The 16,387-nt window shown below is 38.7% G+C and overlaps 1 protein-coding gene across 3 annotated transcripts in view; it reads left to right on the forward strand.

Moving 5' to 3' along the window:
- Window positions 1-16,387, forward strand: part of PTPRG (protein tyrosine phosphatase receptor type G) — a 715,684-nt gene that overhangs the window by 681,691 nt on the left and 17,606 nt on the right. For all 3 annotated transcript variants that reach the window (XM_037040813.1, XM_037040814.1, XM_037040815.1), the window contains 9 exons: window positions 3,096-3,178; window positions 3,367-3,501; window positions 4,512-4,646; window positions 6,596-6,768; window positions 8,234-8,369; window positions 8,916-9,062; window positions 11,927-12,020; window positions 12,852-12,928; window positions 13,427-13,555. In XM_037040813.1, coding sequence (XP_036896708.1) covers window positions 3,096-3,178; window positions 3,367-3,501; window positions 4,512-4,646; window positions 6,596-6,768; window positions 8,234-8,369; window positions 8,916-9,062; window positions 11,927-12,020; window positions 12,852-12,928; window positions 13,427-13,555 — 1,109 coding nt within the window. The remainder of the gene's footprint in view (window positions 1-3,095; window positions 3,179-3,366; window positions 3,502-4,511; window positions 4,647-6,595; window positions 6,769-8,233; window positions 8,370-8,915; window positions 9,063-11,926; window positions 12,021-12,851; window positions 12,929-13,426; window positions 13,556-16,387) is intronic.

The raw sequence follows: 16,387 nt of genomic DNA on the forward strand, positions 1-16,387 counted from the left end.
CATGGCCACTGGTATATCTTCTTTGGAGAAATAACTCTTCACATTCTTCGCCCATTTTTTAAATGGATTACCTGTCCTTTTGTTTCTAGTTTAAGAGTTCTTTATGCATTCTGGATACAAATCCCTCATCAGATAGTTTACAAATATTTTCTCTCATTCTGTGCATTGCCCTTTCACTTTCTTCATGATGTCCTCCTTTGATGCATTTTTTTATTGTTGTTCAAGTACAGTTTTCTGCCTTTTCTCCCCACCCCAGCCCTCCCCACCTCTGGGGTTTTTTTTCTTTTCAGTTTTGGTGAAATCCATTGTATCTATTTTGTTTTATTTTGTTGCTATGCTTTTGGTTTCATAGCTAAGAAACCATTGCCTAATGCAAGATCATGAATATTTACACCCATGTTTTTGTCAAATAGTTTTATGGTTTTAGCTTTTACTTTTAGGTCTTTGATCAATCTTGAATTAATATTTGTATGTGGTTAGAGGTAGGGTCAACTTTATTCTTTGAATATTGACATCCAGTTGTCCTAGTACCATTTGTCAAAAAGTAGCTCTTCTTCTCCTCATTGAATTGTCTTAGGACCCTTAATGAAAATTAACCAGTGAAGATACAATGTTTATTTCTGGACTCTCAGCTCTATCCCATTAATGCCTATTCTTGTGTCAGTTCCACACCATGTTGATTATTGACTATAGCTTTATAATAAACTTAAAATTGGAACTGTGAATCCTCCAACCAACTTTGTTGTTCTTTTGCAAGATTTCTCTTTCTTTCTTTCTTTCTTTCTTTTCTTTTCTTTTCTTTTCTTTTCTTTTCTTTTTTTTTTTTTTTTGCCTAATCTGGGTCCCTTATGTTTCCATATGATCAACTTGTTCATTACTGCAACAACAATAAAAAAAGAACCTTGGATTTTGGTATGGATTGCATCAAATCTGTAGGTCAATTTTAATTTGAGAATCATTACCATTTTAACAATATTAAGTCTTTCAATTCATGGTGATCAAATGCCTTTCCATTAACTTAGGTCCTCTTTTCTTTCAACAATGTTTTACAGTCTGCATTTTATCAGTGTTGCACTTTTGTTTAACTTATTGCTAAGTATTTTATTCTTTTTAATGCTACTGTAAATGGAATTGTCTACTTAGTTTTATGTTTTATTGAATGTATAGAGATGCAATTGATTTTTGTATATTGATCTTGTGTCTTACAACCATGGCCAGACTCATTTATTAGTTGTAATGATTAGTTTTGTGGATTCCTTAATACTTATAAGTACAAGATTGTGTCATCTATGAATTAATTTTTTTCTCTAGACAGGTTTAGAAGAACCACGGGTCATTTTTAAAAAAGAGTATTTGTTTCAGTTTTCTGAGAGGATGAGGAGGTTAAAAAAGAGAACAAGGAAGAAGAGTGAAATTTTTCTTTTCTCTCCAAGTCTTGAATGAGTTTACTCTGGCTATATTTGTTGGCCAGGCAGTCAAGGTTCACTTTGCTGAGACTGAGCATTTGTTTGTTTATTTAGCTCATTTCTAACCATGTACCTCAGGCAGGGATATATACAAATACATGTCTTGCATATCTACACATACCATTCTCTCTGCCCTAGCAGTCTTTATTTCTAGTGACCTCACTGCCTTGGCTAAACATATGTAGGAAAGAAGAGGCAGGAAATCAAAGCAACTGCTGTGTGATGTGACCAACAATCATAGTGTTTTGCTGAAAAACCACCATCTCCAGCTGGATGCGGTTACACTTTCGCAAGTTCCTTGTGGTTTTACTGTCACAAATTCAAATTACACATGATTCAATTTTCCTCAGTTTGAAGAGTTGGGTTTTGGTGTTCTCTTGTCCACTTTGTAAGATTCTGGGCATATCACTTGTCGCCTTGGTCTACCCCTATGCAAGTACCTTTATAAAGCAAAGAGTATTAGGGAAATGTCATGGAGCAAGTAAAATCCGTCCATGAATATGCCAGAAAAACAGTGTAAGAAAAGCCTCTCTCACAGAGCATCACAGCTTTCAAGGTATAAGTTGATGCCACCATGCCAACTCCTATATTGATCTACTTAGCCATTCTGTTACTTTATTAATTAAATTCATATTTAAATTGCAACTTGAAGAGTATGTTTTTATTTGTCTGAGAAATAACAGTTTACAGTATAATGCTGTCAAGGCAGGACAGTTTGCATGCAGATGCCTTAGTTGAAATTTTTCATTTGGGGCCTATTTACATCAGGCAGCCCTGATGGTCTGAGAGTTTGTCAGAACAGCAGCAGCAGTTCCCGGTTCCCAGAGTGTAGAGGGCTTTCAAAAGGTGCTCGATAAGTCTGCCAGTTGTGTCTGGGCTAATGCATGCATTGGACTTGTTTTCAAGCTAGCTGTTGATGATTATGACCATAAACAGAAATGCGAATTGGCCTTTTCCCCATTTCTTGCTAAGGAAAATAAAATTATCACCTCAGCTTTGTTTTATTTATCTAATTTGTTACTTTGAAAATACAAGCACACCCTGTGGGGCAACTAGAGACACATATCATTGCCCCTTTTGTTCATAAGCTGAAGCCAAGTGGATCCTACGATATGGTCACTGACTTCATATTCCTGCAGTGACATTGCTCTCAGCTCTAGCTCCCTCAGTTGTGGAGGTTCTGTTGGCCTGGCGAAGAGTCCAACTGAACTTAGCAGTGAACTCTCCTAAAAATAGATGTTGCAGACTTGATATAACAAATCACTTTTTAATATTCATACTAATGAGGAGAGGATGGCATGGATAATCAAAGACCTTGGCAATTGGCTTTAAACTATAGGACAAGGAAATTTTGGAGGGTTGCAACTTGCAGCTGTTTTACATCAACTAATAAGAACATCAGTTTACATTTGGGGGGCATTCACAGATCAGAGCATGAGGTAGAGCATGTTTTTGAGACGGTTTCAAATGCTCTTTTAAGTTTTAGTTGCTCTTCTGTCAAAAGATTTCTCAGGGGTGTCCGGGAGATACCACAAAAAAATCCATTTGCCTTGTCTTGTACTTCAGAATGCTGCTGGTTTTTTAATTACACATTTTGGTTTTGCTTTTTTTGTTTCTTATCCTCTGTAGATGATCACAGTAGGGTGAAGTTAAGACCTTTACCAGGAAAAGACTCTAAGCACAGCGACTACATTAATGCAAACTATGTCGATGTAAGTGAAAATGTTTTTATAAACCTGTTTCTAATCATTGAAGAGTGCCACAGAGACTTTTGAGTGTGTGTTATTGCTGCACGGAGCTTTCACTAAAAACACAGCCTATTCAGTATGGATGGCACTTGAATTATTAACTAGTCTGGGAAACTGCTTTCATCTTACTTTGTGCTGTGTCATCTTTGAAGGGTTACAACAAAGCAAAAGCCTACATCGCCACCCAGGGACCTTTAAAGTCTACATTTGAAGATTTCTGGAGGATGATTTGGGAGCAAAACACCGGAATCATTGTCATGATTACAAACCTTGTGGAAAAAGGAAGAGTAAGAATCTTTTGGCTTACTATCTTAATCATATATCCTGCTCAAAAAATATTTGTGGATTAGCTGCTGCAGGGTTGGAACTGGACTGGCTATGGAGAGAGTTGCAGGAATGCAGAGTGTCCCCTCAACTCCTTCCTTGCTTGTGCTCTGGTGGGAGTGAGAGCTGTGCACTCACAGGAGTGGGTCCATTGTGATACAGAGAAGAGTAGGGTATTGGGGGGTGTTGCAAAGTGGGGAACTGTTGTCCGGTGCAGATATATAGTAAAGAAACCAATATTCGAAGTGGGACTTGAACAATGAGTTAGGAGGCTGAAAAGAGAAGGGAGGGCTTCCACATGTGGGGGAGATGAAAAACAAAGGCAGGAAAGTGGGGAGAAATAGTGTAGTCAGGGAGTACTAACCATTCCACTCGGGTGGGGGGTGGGGAGTAAAGGGACTATTTAAACACATTGACCATCATTAAAAGGACCTTTTTTAAAAAAAGATAATAATTTAGAGTTTATGAGATAATGAACTTATAATAGATGGTGCTAATTTAGGCTGTGGTAAGGGCTAAGTTCCAGGTTTATTACTCAAAATCATTACAGCTTCACTTTGACTGTTGGAGTCTCTATTTTGCCTTTGGTGACCCAAGCTGTGAACGCTGCCCGGCCTCACGTAAGCTCCCTTTGTAACAAGCGTACCCTACCCATATTACTTACAGGTCCAGCATACAGGTTTCTTTCGTAAGCCCACTTGCTAGTATAGCTTATGTTGAAAGATGATCACACAAACTAGACTCATAGCTGAAATGATCGTGGCCAAACTTTTTCCCAAGAGTAACCCTTCAGAGGTCATGCCTTCCTCTAAGCAATTCAGACCATGAGTTCCTTTTTCTGTCAACAACAGTGATATATTACCTGCATTTTAACAGGTAATATCATTTCAAGTTGTTGTCATTTGAAGTTATATTGTCAACAGCATAATTAGGGCAACAACTGCAGTTGTAATTTACGTTTTTCTTTTTGCAGCGAAAATGTGATCAGTATTGGCCAACAGAGAATAGTGAGGAGTATGGAAACATTATTGTCACACTGAAGAGCACAAAAGTACATGCCTGCTATACTGTTCGTCGTTTTTCAGTCAGAAATACAAAAGTGAAAAAGGTATGGAATCGGGTGGGATGCCAGAGTGTCTCTTCCTAAATGTGTATGAAAATGACTATACAAAAAAGGCCAATTCTCATAACCAACTTGGTTTTTAGAAAGTATTTTAAAACATTTTTTCACAACTCTGTTGATTGACATCAATGTATTGTGTGAAAGATATTGGCAAAGCACATAATGGAATTTAATTGGCCTGATTGAGTTCTTTAAGCTCTTTATGAAGAAGGCTTCGTTTTTTAAAAGGTCTTCTTAGGTTTTAGTAACTAGCAGATACAGCAGCATCTGTTTGTTGAGTTAGCTTTTTAACTCCAATTTTCTGACAGCTTTAAGGCATTGTTTCCCAAAGCATGTTTCAAGGAATAGTAAGCTTGCAAGATGCTTGCAAAAGTCAGATCCTGCTACCTAAGAGTATGAGAAACTAATGCTACATAATATATGTCCCCCCTTTAGAAATGTACAGTGAACACCGGTGATTAGAGTGCTACAGTTAAGAAACCTATTTAACTTTGTTTTGCCGAGTGTTTTCCAGTGGCACTTGACAATAAAACCCTTTTCTGTAGAACTGAACATCCTGAGAATCACACCTTGTGGAAATGCTCTTTCAAGTTATGTCAGTTCCTCTTGTTCAAACTCCACCGTCCCATCAAGACTCATAGACCAGCCCAGCAGCACTAGGAACTCCAGACGATGCTCATTATAAGAAAATGTAAAGTAGTTACTCTGCAGAGAATTAGAAATAGCAGTTGTTTGTAGCACTGGGTCTTAATTTTTCTTTTTTGAGTCTTGGACATCTTTGAGGGTGTGATGAAACTATAGTTCCCTTGCTCCAGAGAAATTCATTCACTGAAATTATCATATGCAATTTCAGTGGCTCTGCAGCCGATCTGTAGTCCAAGGTTAACAGTCCTTTCTAGGTGTAGATTTTCCCAAGGATGGCAGAAATATTTAAAAGTCAGCAGTACTGTATTATCTGTGTTCTCTATCATAGAACCGTTAGCTGGCTCAAGCTAACCTGAGATAATAATAATCAGTTTATATTTACAAAGCCCGTTACTCGTGGAAACCCGGCAGGTATGTAAACATGGCCCACTTACTCTTATTTCAGAAACAGCTTCCGTCAGAGGAAGAAGCCACATGGCAATTTCAGATGTTTTGCTCACTGATAAGAGGATAAAGTAATAACTAAAAATGAGAGAGAAGACAGGCAAATGAGAGTTAACAGAAGAATTAAGAAATCAAAGCCATCTGGGGTCTTTGTAGCACAGGGCCAAATGCCCTACAAGCTTCAGTGTTGATTTATTCATGACCCTGAGTCATTAAAAAATTTGTTTAGAGGTATTGGTAATAAGAAAAGACATATCATTGCAAGTGATCTGGAGAAATTTTTATCCAAAATACTTAAATTGTAAAAAGTTTAGCCACTTAAAAGAAAACTCTGAAAAATTCATTTATAAAAGTGATAAATTTATTTCTGCCTTTGACTGTAGAGCCAGAGAATCATTTGTGACTTAGGTCCCGCCCCAAACTTCCTGGAGTGTGCACAGCGGCAGCCAGCACCAGGGCTCCCGAAGGTCCCGCCCAGACAGTGGGAAGGAAGGAGAGTCACGGCCCTAGGCAAATGAGAGCAGAGCACTCGGGCATGTTGGCGCAAGAAGTCAGGAAATGGAGGCCTTGTAGGCAAATTGCAAAGTGCTCTATATGGTTCCAAATCCAAAAAAAACCCCTAGTTTTAAACATTCATTCTTGGTATAACCTCAAACCATTTTCTCTCCTAAGAGATGTCTGATACAGTTTCTCCATTTATGGCAGGAGATGGCCACAATGAGGAAGTACCTGGCCCAGGAACATTAGGATGAATGAAATCAGGGGTCCTGTTTCCTAGCATGCTTACATTATCTCCAAAATGCTCACACTCAGCTTAAAGACATCTTCTTTCATCTTTCTTATAGGGTCAGAAGGGAAATCCCAAGGGCCGTCAGAACGAAAGGGTGGTCATCCAGTATCACTACACACAGTGGCCTGACATGGGAGTCCCTGAGTACGCTCTGCCAGTCCTAACCTTCGTGAGGAGATCCTCGGCAGCCCGGACGCCAGAAACGGGCCCTGTGTTGGTGCACTGCAGGTGGGCCGGTGTCCTTCCCTATCTCCTGCCTGGGTTCTGCATCTGAAGTGGGCAGAGCAGGGGGTGTGGGCTTTGAGAATCTGGGCCACTGTGGCCCTGCTACTGTTTTGTTTTGTTTTGTTTTTATTAAGAAACTGAGTCTTCCATTGAAAACTGGGACCAGTAAGACCTGTTAGGGTTATGTAAAGTAACTCTATTCCCATGACATTAAGATCTGCTGCTTCTGAGATTAAAACAAAATCTACTCTTAGAGGATGGATCTCTAGATTTTATAACATTATTTTATTATCTCCATTGTATACAGGAAAATTGCTGGCTGCTCATACTATGTAAATATCTGACCTTAAACATACGTTTAGAACTTTCTACACTAGAGATTTTGAGGTTTTGTACATGGCTTTCCTTGTAGATTCCTCGAAATAATGTTAATTACGTCTGAAAGGCTTTTATTTTCAAAATTTTAGTTTATAAAAATTTTAGTTTATTTTTAGTTTATAAAAAAGTTTATATATAAACTTTTTTAAAACACTGGGAAAGCCTTCTGTAAAATCCATTTTCTCTCTTTACCTCAAACAACTTTAGTTGGCTATTTAAAAGTGCTTTTATTGAGTTTTGTTTGAAATTTTATTCTTGATTTTCTTATTTCCACTGATATTCAAATGGATATTGTGCACAGCATTTTCTAAGCACTTCTCTGTTCTTATGCAAGGTCCCTTGCAGAAATTGGAACCCATCTTCTGTTTAAAGGCCCATAAGAACTGTACATGTTTGCTAACCCATGTAGGAATCAGTAAAATACAGATAAATGTCTATCAAAAGGGCTTGGGTATCAGTAGACTTGTATGAGACAGGGACCTGCTGGGGAAATTTCTACCAAAAGAAGCTTGCTACATTACATCTAAAGTCTGCAGTACTGAATACAGTTTCAGTAACAATAGAAAATGTGAATAAGAGGCCTAATTGTCTAGACGTGACATTCTTATTCTGTACCTGGATTATTAACGGGAAGCACCTGTTTAAATAGGAACTTCCTCAGACTGAGCAGACTGGAGGAGGAGTTGGGCAGCAAAGGGGTTTATTGAGAGGCTAACAGGTACTCCCAGAACCACCGGGGGAGTCAGAGAAGCAGGCATATGCTGAAGCAGCAAGAACAACTCCCTACACGGCGCCTCAGCAGACATGGCTCTGGTGTGGAGATGGCTGCCGCCACAGGAGGCTGGGAAGGCTAGGAGGTACCATTTTCTGCAGTTCCTGTGGCAGGAAGGCAGCCTTTGCTCCCCATCAAGACTCATGGAATGGGGAATATCCTAATAAAGTTTTTTGGATACTATCCAGGATGAATAATCTATCTAAACATCATGGTTATTTCTACACTCATTAGCCATTGAGATGGTAATTTTTCTAATCTGCAGTTCATGACATGATTAAGCAAGAGGTCCTAGTTCAGTGTCCCCATTTCTTCCAGTGCCGGCGTGGGCAGAACAGGCACCTACATTGTCATAGACAGCATGCTGCAGCAGATAAAAGACAAAAGCACAGTTAATGTCCTGGGTTTCCTGAAGCATATCAGGACACAGCGTAACTACCTCGTCCAGACTGAGGTAAGGAGTGGCCGGCCGCCAGTGTCATAAGATTTTGGCACATTCACTAACTGGAAGTTGAATGATATTGAGGAGACAGATTCATTCTCCTCAGGCTTGAAAGAATTTATAGGTTTTTATTAGATGTTCTAGCCATGATATTATTCTTTGTCTCATAGTTTTCCATTTCTGTGTGAATCTTAAATTTGGATTTCTCAACAAATATAATCACACTTATATAGCTGATACAGTAGGGTCTAGGGCTGTGTTCAGTACTATAGGGAGTGAAAAAAATACATAGTATGTGAGAGAATGGTTCTAGAGCTCTGCATTGAACACACATTTCTCCATTGTTCAATGCTCCATTCCTACTGATGGTATGGAATATAGAACTACACTCAACACAATCTCTACCATAAAAAAAGTTACAAAGTAAGTATTGGGGCAAACCACATAACTGTAAATGCTTGAAGGAATTCACTGGGAGGTGCCTTCTAGGGGAAGAGCTCATCAAATATAGATTTAATGGACACGATGGAGGTTATTACCATATACTGTACCTTTTAGGAGCAGTACATTTTCATCCACGATGCCTTGTTGGAAGCCATTCTTGGAAAAGAGACTGAAGTATCTTCAAATCAACTGCATAGCTATGTAAATAGCATCCTCATACCAGGAGTAGGTGGAAAGACACGACTGGAAAAACAATTCAAGGTAGTGCTTCACATACTTCTTTGGTAAAAAAAGCAAGGAAGTAAAGAAGTGCCTTGAGTTTGGGGTTACGTCTTTTTTGCATGAACCTACAGACTGAAATGGATTGGTATTTATACTCCTCAAACATAATGCTAAGGAGTACAAAGGTCGGCCTCTGTGTGCATGGTTGATATCCAAGTAGAGAGTGTGGTGCTGTATTTTCTCCTGAACAATTTACAGCTTTATGTGAACAAATACATCAGCCCCTGACTGCAATGACACTGTTCTGAGTCAGTCTTACAGTTCAAAAAATCTGCATTTTTTTCTGAACTAATCTATTGTATCCTTATGAAGAATGGTAATTATTGACATATTGCTCTAAAAAATAAAGACTATCCTAGTAGATGATTTAGAAACTGGGAAAGATCGACTATAGAATACTAGAGAAAAGTTAACTTTTCCTAAATGTTTGTTCTTTTTCTTTCATAGGGGCATGAAGAAGTTAACAGGTAGTTAAGGTTTGGTGGAATTGACTTGAAATAATGGTGAAAAAAAGAGACTATCAGGACTTTTAAAGTAATTAAGATCAGAAAAGCTGAGTTATCTAAAAGGATTTATTGCAACTGTCAAATGTTGTCTAATCACTAAGTGTCTTCCTATTTCTTAGTCTCTCAGTCTTTTAAATCCTACTTTTTTGCACATTGCTCTATGTGTAATTTCTCATTTTGTATCAAGGTGGAAAGAATTAGATGAATCTTTATAGTTTAGTTTTCATGGTAAAACATTCCATAGACTCTGAATCCTTCATTTGAATCTCACCTAAAGAAATCAGACAGCCAAGCAAAGTATAACAAGTGAGATGAAGTGAAAAGATTAATTTCACTGTTGGGTTGTATCAGTTTCATACTCCTAGCTCTTCCTTCACGGTGTCCAAATTCCTCTAAATACCATTTAAGTTCATTCATAGTGGGGACATAGTGTCTCATTTTAAATGTCTAAAATGAGCTCTAAAAATATTAAGTACCAACATTTCTTTTCTTTAAAAAGAAATATATTTTTTCCATTACCATTGAGTCCCTTTACACCCCCTCCCCCCAACAACCCCCACACTGTTGTCCATGTCCGTGAGTCCTTTTTCCTTTTTGTTCAATCCCTCCACACGCTAATGTCCCCCGCCCACTGGCTGTCACTGCACTCCATGTATGAGTCTGTCTCTGTTTTGCTTTTAGTTCATTTGTTCATTAAATTCCACATATGAGTGAACAATATGAACCAACATTTTTTAAAATGCTGTCTGTTCTATTTCTATAATATTTTACACATACTTTTTTAAAAATTCATCAAAGAAATCAGTTCATTCCACTGGGAGCCAGGTAATCGGTCCTTTTTATAGACACTATCCACTTTAGAACTTAAGTAGAAGGAAAAAAACAAGAATCAGAAACTTGCAAACCATCTCTAGGGTCATTGACATTAGTACGAAAGCACTGGGAGGGGACAGTCCCCATACCCACTGTGATGAGGGACCAAGGCGTATACGTATGTAGGGTTGATAGGGTGGTTCAACCTGTTTATAGAAAAAGGAAAAACCAAACTACTGGGCTAATTATTTATCACAGTCTTAGAACAATGTCAGTTCAACAGAAATTTACTGAGATCTTAGTCAATTCTTTAAGAAATATGATTAGCACATATTACCTTGAAGCAGTTTTTCCTAGTGTAGCTCTTGTGCCTGAGGAATTATAACCAAAAATTCACAAAAGCAATGACATCAACAGAAAAATCCACATTAATTCAATAAATATCTATTACTTACATAATACCTATCACAAAAAAGCCTAACACTTGATTGTAGAAATAAGAAGCATTCACCTGATAGGCTTCCCACTTATTTAGAACTTGAAAATGTTGCTGTGTTTAATACCCTCTGCTATTAATGCAAACAGAAAGTAAGTGTCATTTATCTAAGACCTACTGAGTGGTATGTGCAATTTTAGGACCTTTGGAAAATTAGGGTGGGGCAAAAGTAGGTTTACAGTTGTTCAGATGGCAAGTCATACAAAAATTAATAACTAATAACATGAGAATAAACTCTGTTTCACATACTCACAACTGTAAACCTAATTTTGCCCCACCCTGTATTTCATCTTCCAAGCATCCTATAAGATGGACATGGCCCCACATTTATGAAGAAGTGAGGAGATGAGAAGTGTCTTGCCCAGGCTCCTGCTGCCAATAAATGATGTGGCCAGGACTCACACTCAAGGTTTTTTTTTTTTTCCTGACTCTACAGCCTGAGTTTGCTTCTGGATACTAACCACCTACTTCCTGTCCCAAGCAACTCAGGGTGTGAGCCTGCTTGGTTTTGCTTGTATTTAGAAGTGGCCAGACATCAGAATAGCAGAGTTCCCTCTGGCAACCTTCTCTTTATATGAAAGTGTTCTTATTTTTCCCTTTGCTCAAGCAGAGGAAGTTGCTAGAGGAAATGCCAAGCCCTCGCTGCTCCTCCTCCTAACTACTCAGTTATAAATAAGATGGAAGGCTGTCAGAGTAAAGGGGGAAAAGCACAAGCATACAGACAACTAAGATAATTGAGAGAAGCACCACTAATGAAACACAAAAAATGTTCTCGATGGGCATAAGACTTTTTATTTCTCAGTAATCTGATTATTGGTATTTTTTCCCAGATCATCAAGCAGATGCCATCAATTATTCCTTTTTGGTTGGTTGTTTTATTGGTTTTTTCCTACCTTTGTTTATATATCATTGTATAAGTTCAAGGTCTACAAGGTAATGATTTATGTATCTATTGTGAAATGATTATCACAATATGGCTACAAGTCTACCTTTGAAGGAAGACTGAAATGTTTTTCTTTTTCTTTCAGCTGGTCACACAATGTAATGCAAAATATGTGGAGTGCTTTAGTGCTCAGAAAGAGTGTAACAAAGAAAAGAACAGAAACTCTTCAGTCGTGCCATGTAAGATCTCAAAATCAGTTTGCCTTGGTTCAGTGTATTAGCATCTTTTTCACTGGGTACTGTGTGTCATGTAAAGAGGCAGGGGAGGGAGAGGTTATTATGCACAGGACAGCAAAGGCTGGGTCAGTGCCAGTAAGACGCTGCATCTGTGGGACATGAAATCTAGTTTCAGTTCACCTCAAAATTCAAGAATTGGGTACCTTCTACCTTATCTTAACTAGTGAAAAGAAAAATTGTTATCCATTCTCACTGTGGCATTAATACCCCATTAAAACATTGATTCCAAGTTAATCTTTACAATGGGAACTACATCATTCAAGTATTCTGGCTATTGAGATCAAAGCACTGGTGAGAGGTGGTGACCTCTGTATAAGTAACTGAGGACACAGGCATGGGTGATCACTGAGAGGTTACCTCTGCTGGAAAAGGACACTGTGTTTTAAGCCCTTTGTGGGGAGAAAGATATGGATAAGGGGAAGGGAAAAGAGCCAAGTAAAATACAGTGATGCAGCTGTAGGAAGAGTAAACCAGAGTAAAATTGATCTGAGACCCTCTGTCATCTCCACACAAAGTATTTAGTGATGTCCTGTGGAAACCTCTCCCACAGTAAAATTGTATTCCTGCAATGCCTGTGTCCTGGGAACGTGTAGCAAAATTTCATTTTACATTCTGCCTGAGCTGACAACACTTTAGCTTGGTTAAAAATATAGGTAAGTCTTAAAAAGAAAGGGGAACCAAGAGGATATATTACTTCCCAAGTAAATCTCAGAGAGCACTGTTGGTTCTGTGTGTAACAGGCAAATGTGATGTTTTGTCTTTTCCATATGACAGCTGAGCGTGCGCGAGTGGGTCTTGCTCCGTTGCCTGGAATGAAAGGAACAGATTATATTAATGCTTCTTATATCATGGTGAGAGTCAACAGTTAATTATAAATGAAGGCAGTTCAACTTAAAGGTGCTAAAAAGCAGATACCACCTATGTGGCTGGTTTTATTTTTTCAAAGAATTTATCAATGCAAATTATCAAAATTACAGAGATTTTCCTATCTTGGAACCTCTGACAAAAGGTACCTAATCAGTAGGAATACAAAAATGTTTAAATTAAGGAAAATGCTTGTTAAGGAATTAATTTTATTGTTGATTTCACCCATCTAGTCTTTGAAAAAAATGTTGAAATTACTGTTAAGTAAAAACTGCAGGGGTAATTAGAAGTGAATTGTACATGGAGAGAAAATCCTCTACCCATGTTAGCACAAGTGCATCTAAAAATTCAAATGCACTGAATGCCTTCTTCAATTATTTTAGTATCATCAAAATAATGCTATCTTATTTCATCAGTATGTTTTGCTACTGCAAAGTTAGAATAAAATGCCCATAATCACTGATTTTTCGTCTTCCTAACTGAAGGGCTATTATAGGAGCAATGAATTTATTATAACCCAGCATCCTCTGCCACATACTACGAAAGATTTCTGGCGAATGATTTGGGATCATAATGCACAGATCATTGTCATGCTGCCAGACAACCAGAGCTTGGTGAGTAAAGCACATCTGCTGTATATTAATGAGCCGATGCGGCCATAGCATAAATCAGTACCTTGCCACAGGGCTGTAGTGTCTGTGGTTGCTAGGGAGGGAATTCAGACCTCTCATATTTAAGGCTGTACAGATTCCTTATGTACTCCCCGATCAGCTCCATTACTTGTTCTCTAATGCTGGTGCTAGCACTCCTCAGTTGTGCTGACATGGGATGTGGCAGAAGGCTTTGAAAAGGTCCTTTTGCTAACCTCAATAATGTATGACCCTAACCCCATGTCCTAGCTGCTATAGGTCACTTTGGAAAAAATAAGTTATAATAGCAGCTAACATTGGAGGATGTAACTGTGCTTCTTACTCGACATGCTTAAACTCATTCATTCCCCTTTTTAACTTTGTGACTGTAGGTACTATTATCATCTCATTTAATAGGTGGGAAAACTGGGGGAGGTAACTTGCCCAAGGGCATACACAAAACAATTAGAATCAGGGTTTAAACCTGAGTCACCTCTTTCCTGATAGCATGCTTTCAATCATTTTTCCTCTAGTATGTGTTGCACCCATATCATAGGAATGTTTCTTTGCCACCCCCCTAGAAAACGGTATCAAAAGTAATAATATCATTACTTTTCTTTCTGCCATAGATAAGTCAGATCTATTATAGGGGAGGAGATAAGGAAAGGCTATTTTCTTACAACTTACTTTTAAGAACTTTCTGAAGCTACTACCTCTTTCTCCTATTAGTCCTTCCCTATTGAGCTCTCTGTGTAGAAGGGTTGGCAAGTTTATCAAAAGAAGCTTAAATGTTTGTGCTTAGCTCTCTAAGTTCCAGAAATAGTTTGGTTTCAGAAGTTAGTATAAGGACATGGAAGCACAGGAAGTCAAAACAAAAACAGAAACACAGTGAGAATCGGCCTCCCTGAGTGTCGGATTAGTGAGTTTCTAATCAGGAAAGAACAGTGTGATTGAACCCTCGTCTGGGTGACATGCATTTGACTGTGTGCCCAGTCAGTAGGAACTTCTTCACTGTGTCGCATTTTGCTCAGCTTCAGAATACCAAGGCTGCTTCTGCATGATAGAATGGCAACAAAGTTGAGAATCTGAAGCTAAAAACTGGAGTGTAAATTTTCAAATTAGTTGGCAGTAGGGGTCTATTCTGTTAGCATGTGGAATTTGGAGGCATTTAGGGTTGTTAAAACTATCATTTTTTGGCTGAGTTAGTATTTTGCTATTGTCACTTAACAGAGGAGAGTCACCAAAAGCATCTATCATAAGCCCATTTATATGGGGAGGCTAGGGGGAGACCGGACCAAATAAGTGGATAAATGGTCCGCAGACAGTGAGGATGGAGGAACTGCCCTAGAACACATCACCTCAGTGTTTCTGAGGCCTAGGGAGGCTGGGCTGGAATCAATCACACTCGTCTGCACTCTCAGGCCCAGGGTCAAAAGTCACATGCATTTATTGTAATTTCCTATAAAATAATGTCTCTGGATACCTGGTTTGCTTTATTACTACTATAACTTGACAAGACTACAATTCTGTGAATAGCCCAAAAGTCACTGGTTCCTCATTCAGAAAGCACTGTTAAGAGATGCCCAGGCATCTTTGACCTATATAAATATATAAGGTCTGTCCAGGAAAAATCCAGCCATTGTTAATATAACTAGAACAGTTTGCACAACACTGATGTAACCCGGCAGCCAGGGGAGTGGCCTGGAATGCACATGAGTGAACAATGACAACTTCACTGTACTAGTTAGTGGGCGTGGTAGATGCCATTGAGGGAGATGTGTATTGTGTGGCCGTCACATTCAAAATGACTGAGCGAGTACAGCAACAAATCTGCATCAAATTTTGCATTAGGATTGAACATTCCTCTGTGGAAACTATCCAGGTAATTCAGAAGGCCTCAGCTATGGGCAACTGGTGATTGGCAGCTTCATCATGACAACACAGCCACTTGTGCATCACATCTTATGCACAGTGTTTTGGTGAAGCATCAAATCACCCAGGTGACTCAGCCCCCCTACAGCCCAGATTTGGTGCCCTGCAACTTTTGGCTTTTCCCAAAACTCAAATCACCTTTGAAAAGGAAGAGGTTTCAGGCTGTCAGTGAGATTAGGGAAAATAGGACGGGGAAGCTGATGGCAACTAAGAGAAATGTGTGAGGTCCCAAGGTGCCTACTTTGTAGGGGGATCAAGGTGCCATTGTCCTATGTACAATGTTTCTTGTAACTTCTTCAATAAAGGTTTCTATTTTTCACATTACATGGCTGGATACCTTCTGGACAGACCTTTTATTTGCCAGCAAAATAAGCATGAGACCAGTGTGCCTACTGAATTAAGTGGATTTATTTTTTTCAGTCTTTCAAGATGATCAATTTTTCCCTAGTTTACTAACTGCATTAAAAAGTTTTTCTCGCCTGCTCTCCACAAATTCCTCTGGCAGTCTTTAGACCAATCTAATAATTTACGATTGATGTTATCATCATAAAAGTTCTTTGAGGTAGGTAGTTTATATTAATCTATCTATGCCTTAAATTCCATAGCTGCAAAGTGGAAATAATAAAACTACCTAGATTAATATAGATAGATAGATTAATATATTTAGGATCACCTCCAACCCCAAATCCTATGCTTAGTCTGTACATATTGGTTAGATGTAGTGACCCTGTCCATCACTACCTTGCTTTTAATGCCTGTTAGAGGGTTCTACTTCCATTTCCTTGGACAAAAATGTACTGAAACACATGACAGTCACAGACTTCCTTTGTATAGGCTGAACCCAGTTGCTAATCTGCCTCCCCGTATGCTGAGCTTTAAAAATAA

The sequence above is a fragment of the Sturnira hondurensis genome, unplaced genomic scaffold (genome assembly GCF_014824575.4).
Source record: "Sturnira hondurensis isolate 20B ecotype Veracruz unplaced genomic scaffold, ASM1482457v3 Scaffold0002840, whole genome shotgun sequence".
NCBI lineage: Eukaryota > Metazoa > Chordata > Mammalia > Chiroptera > Phyllostomidae > Sturnira > Sturnira hondurensis.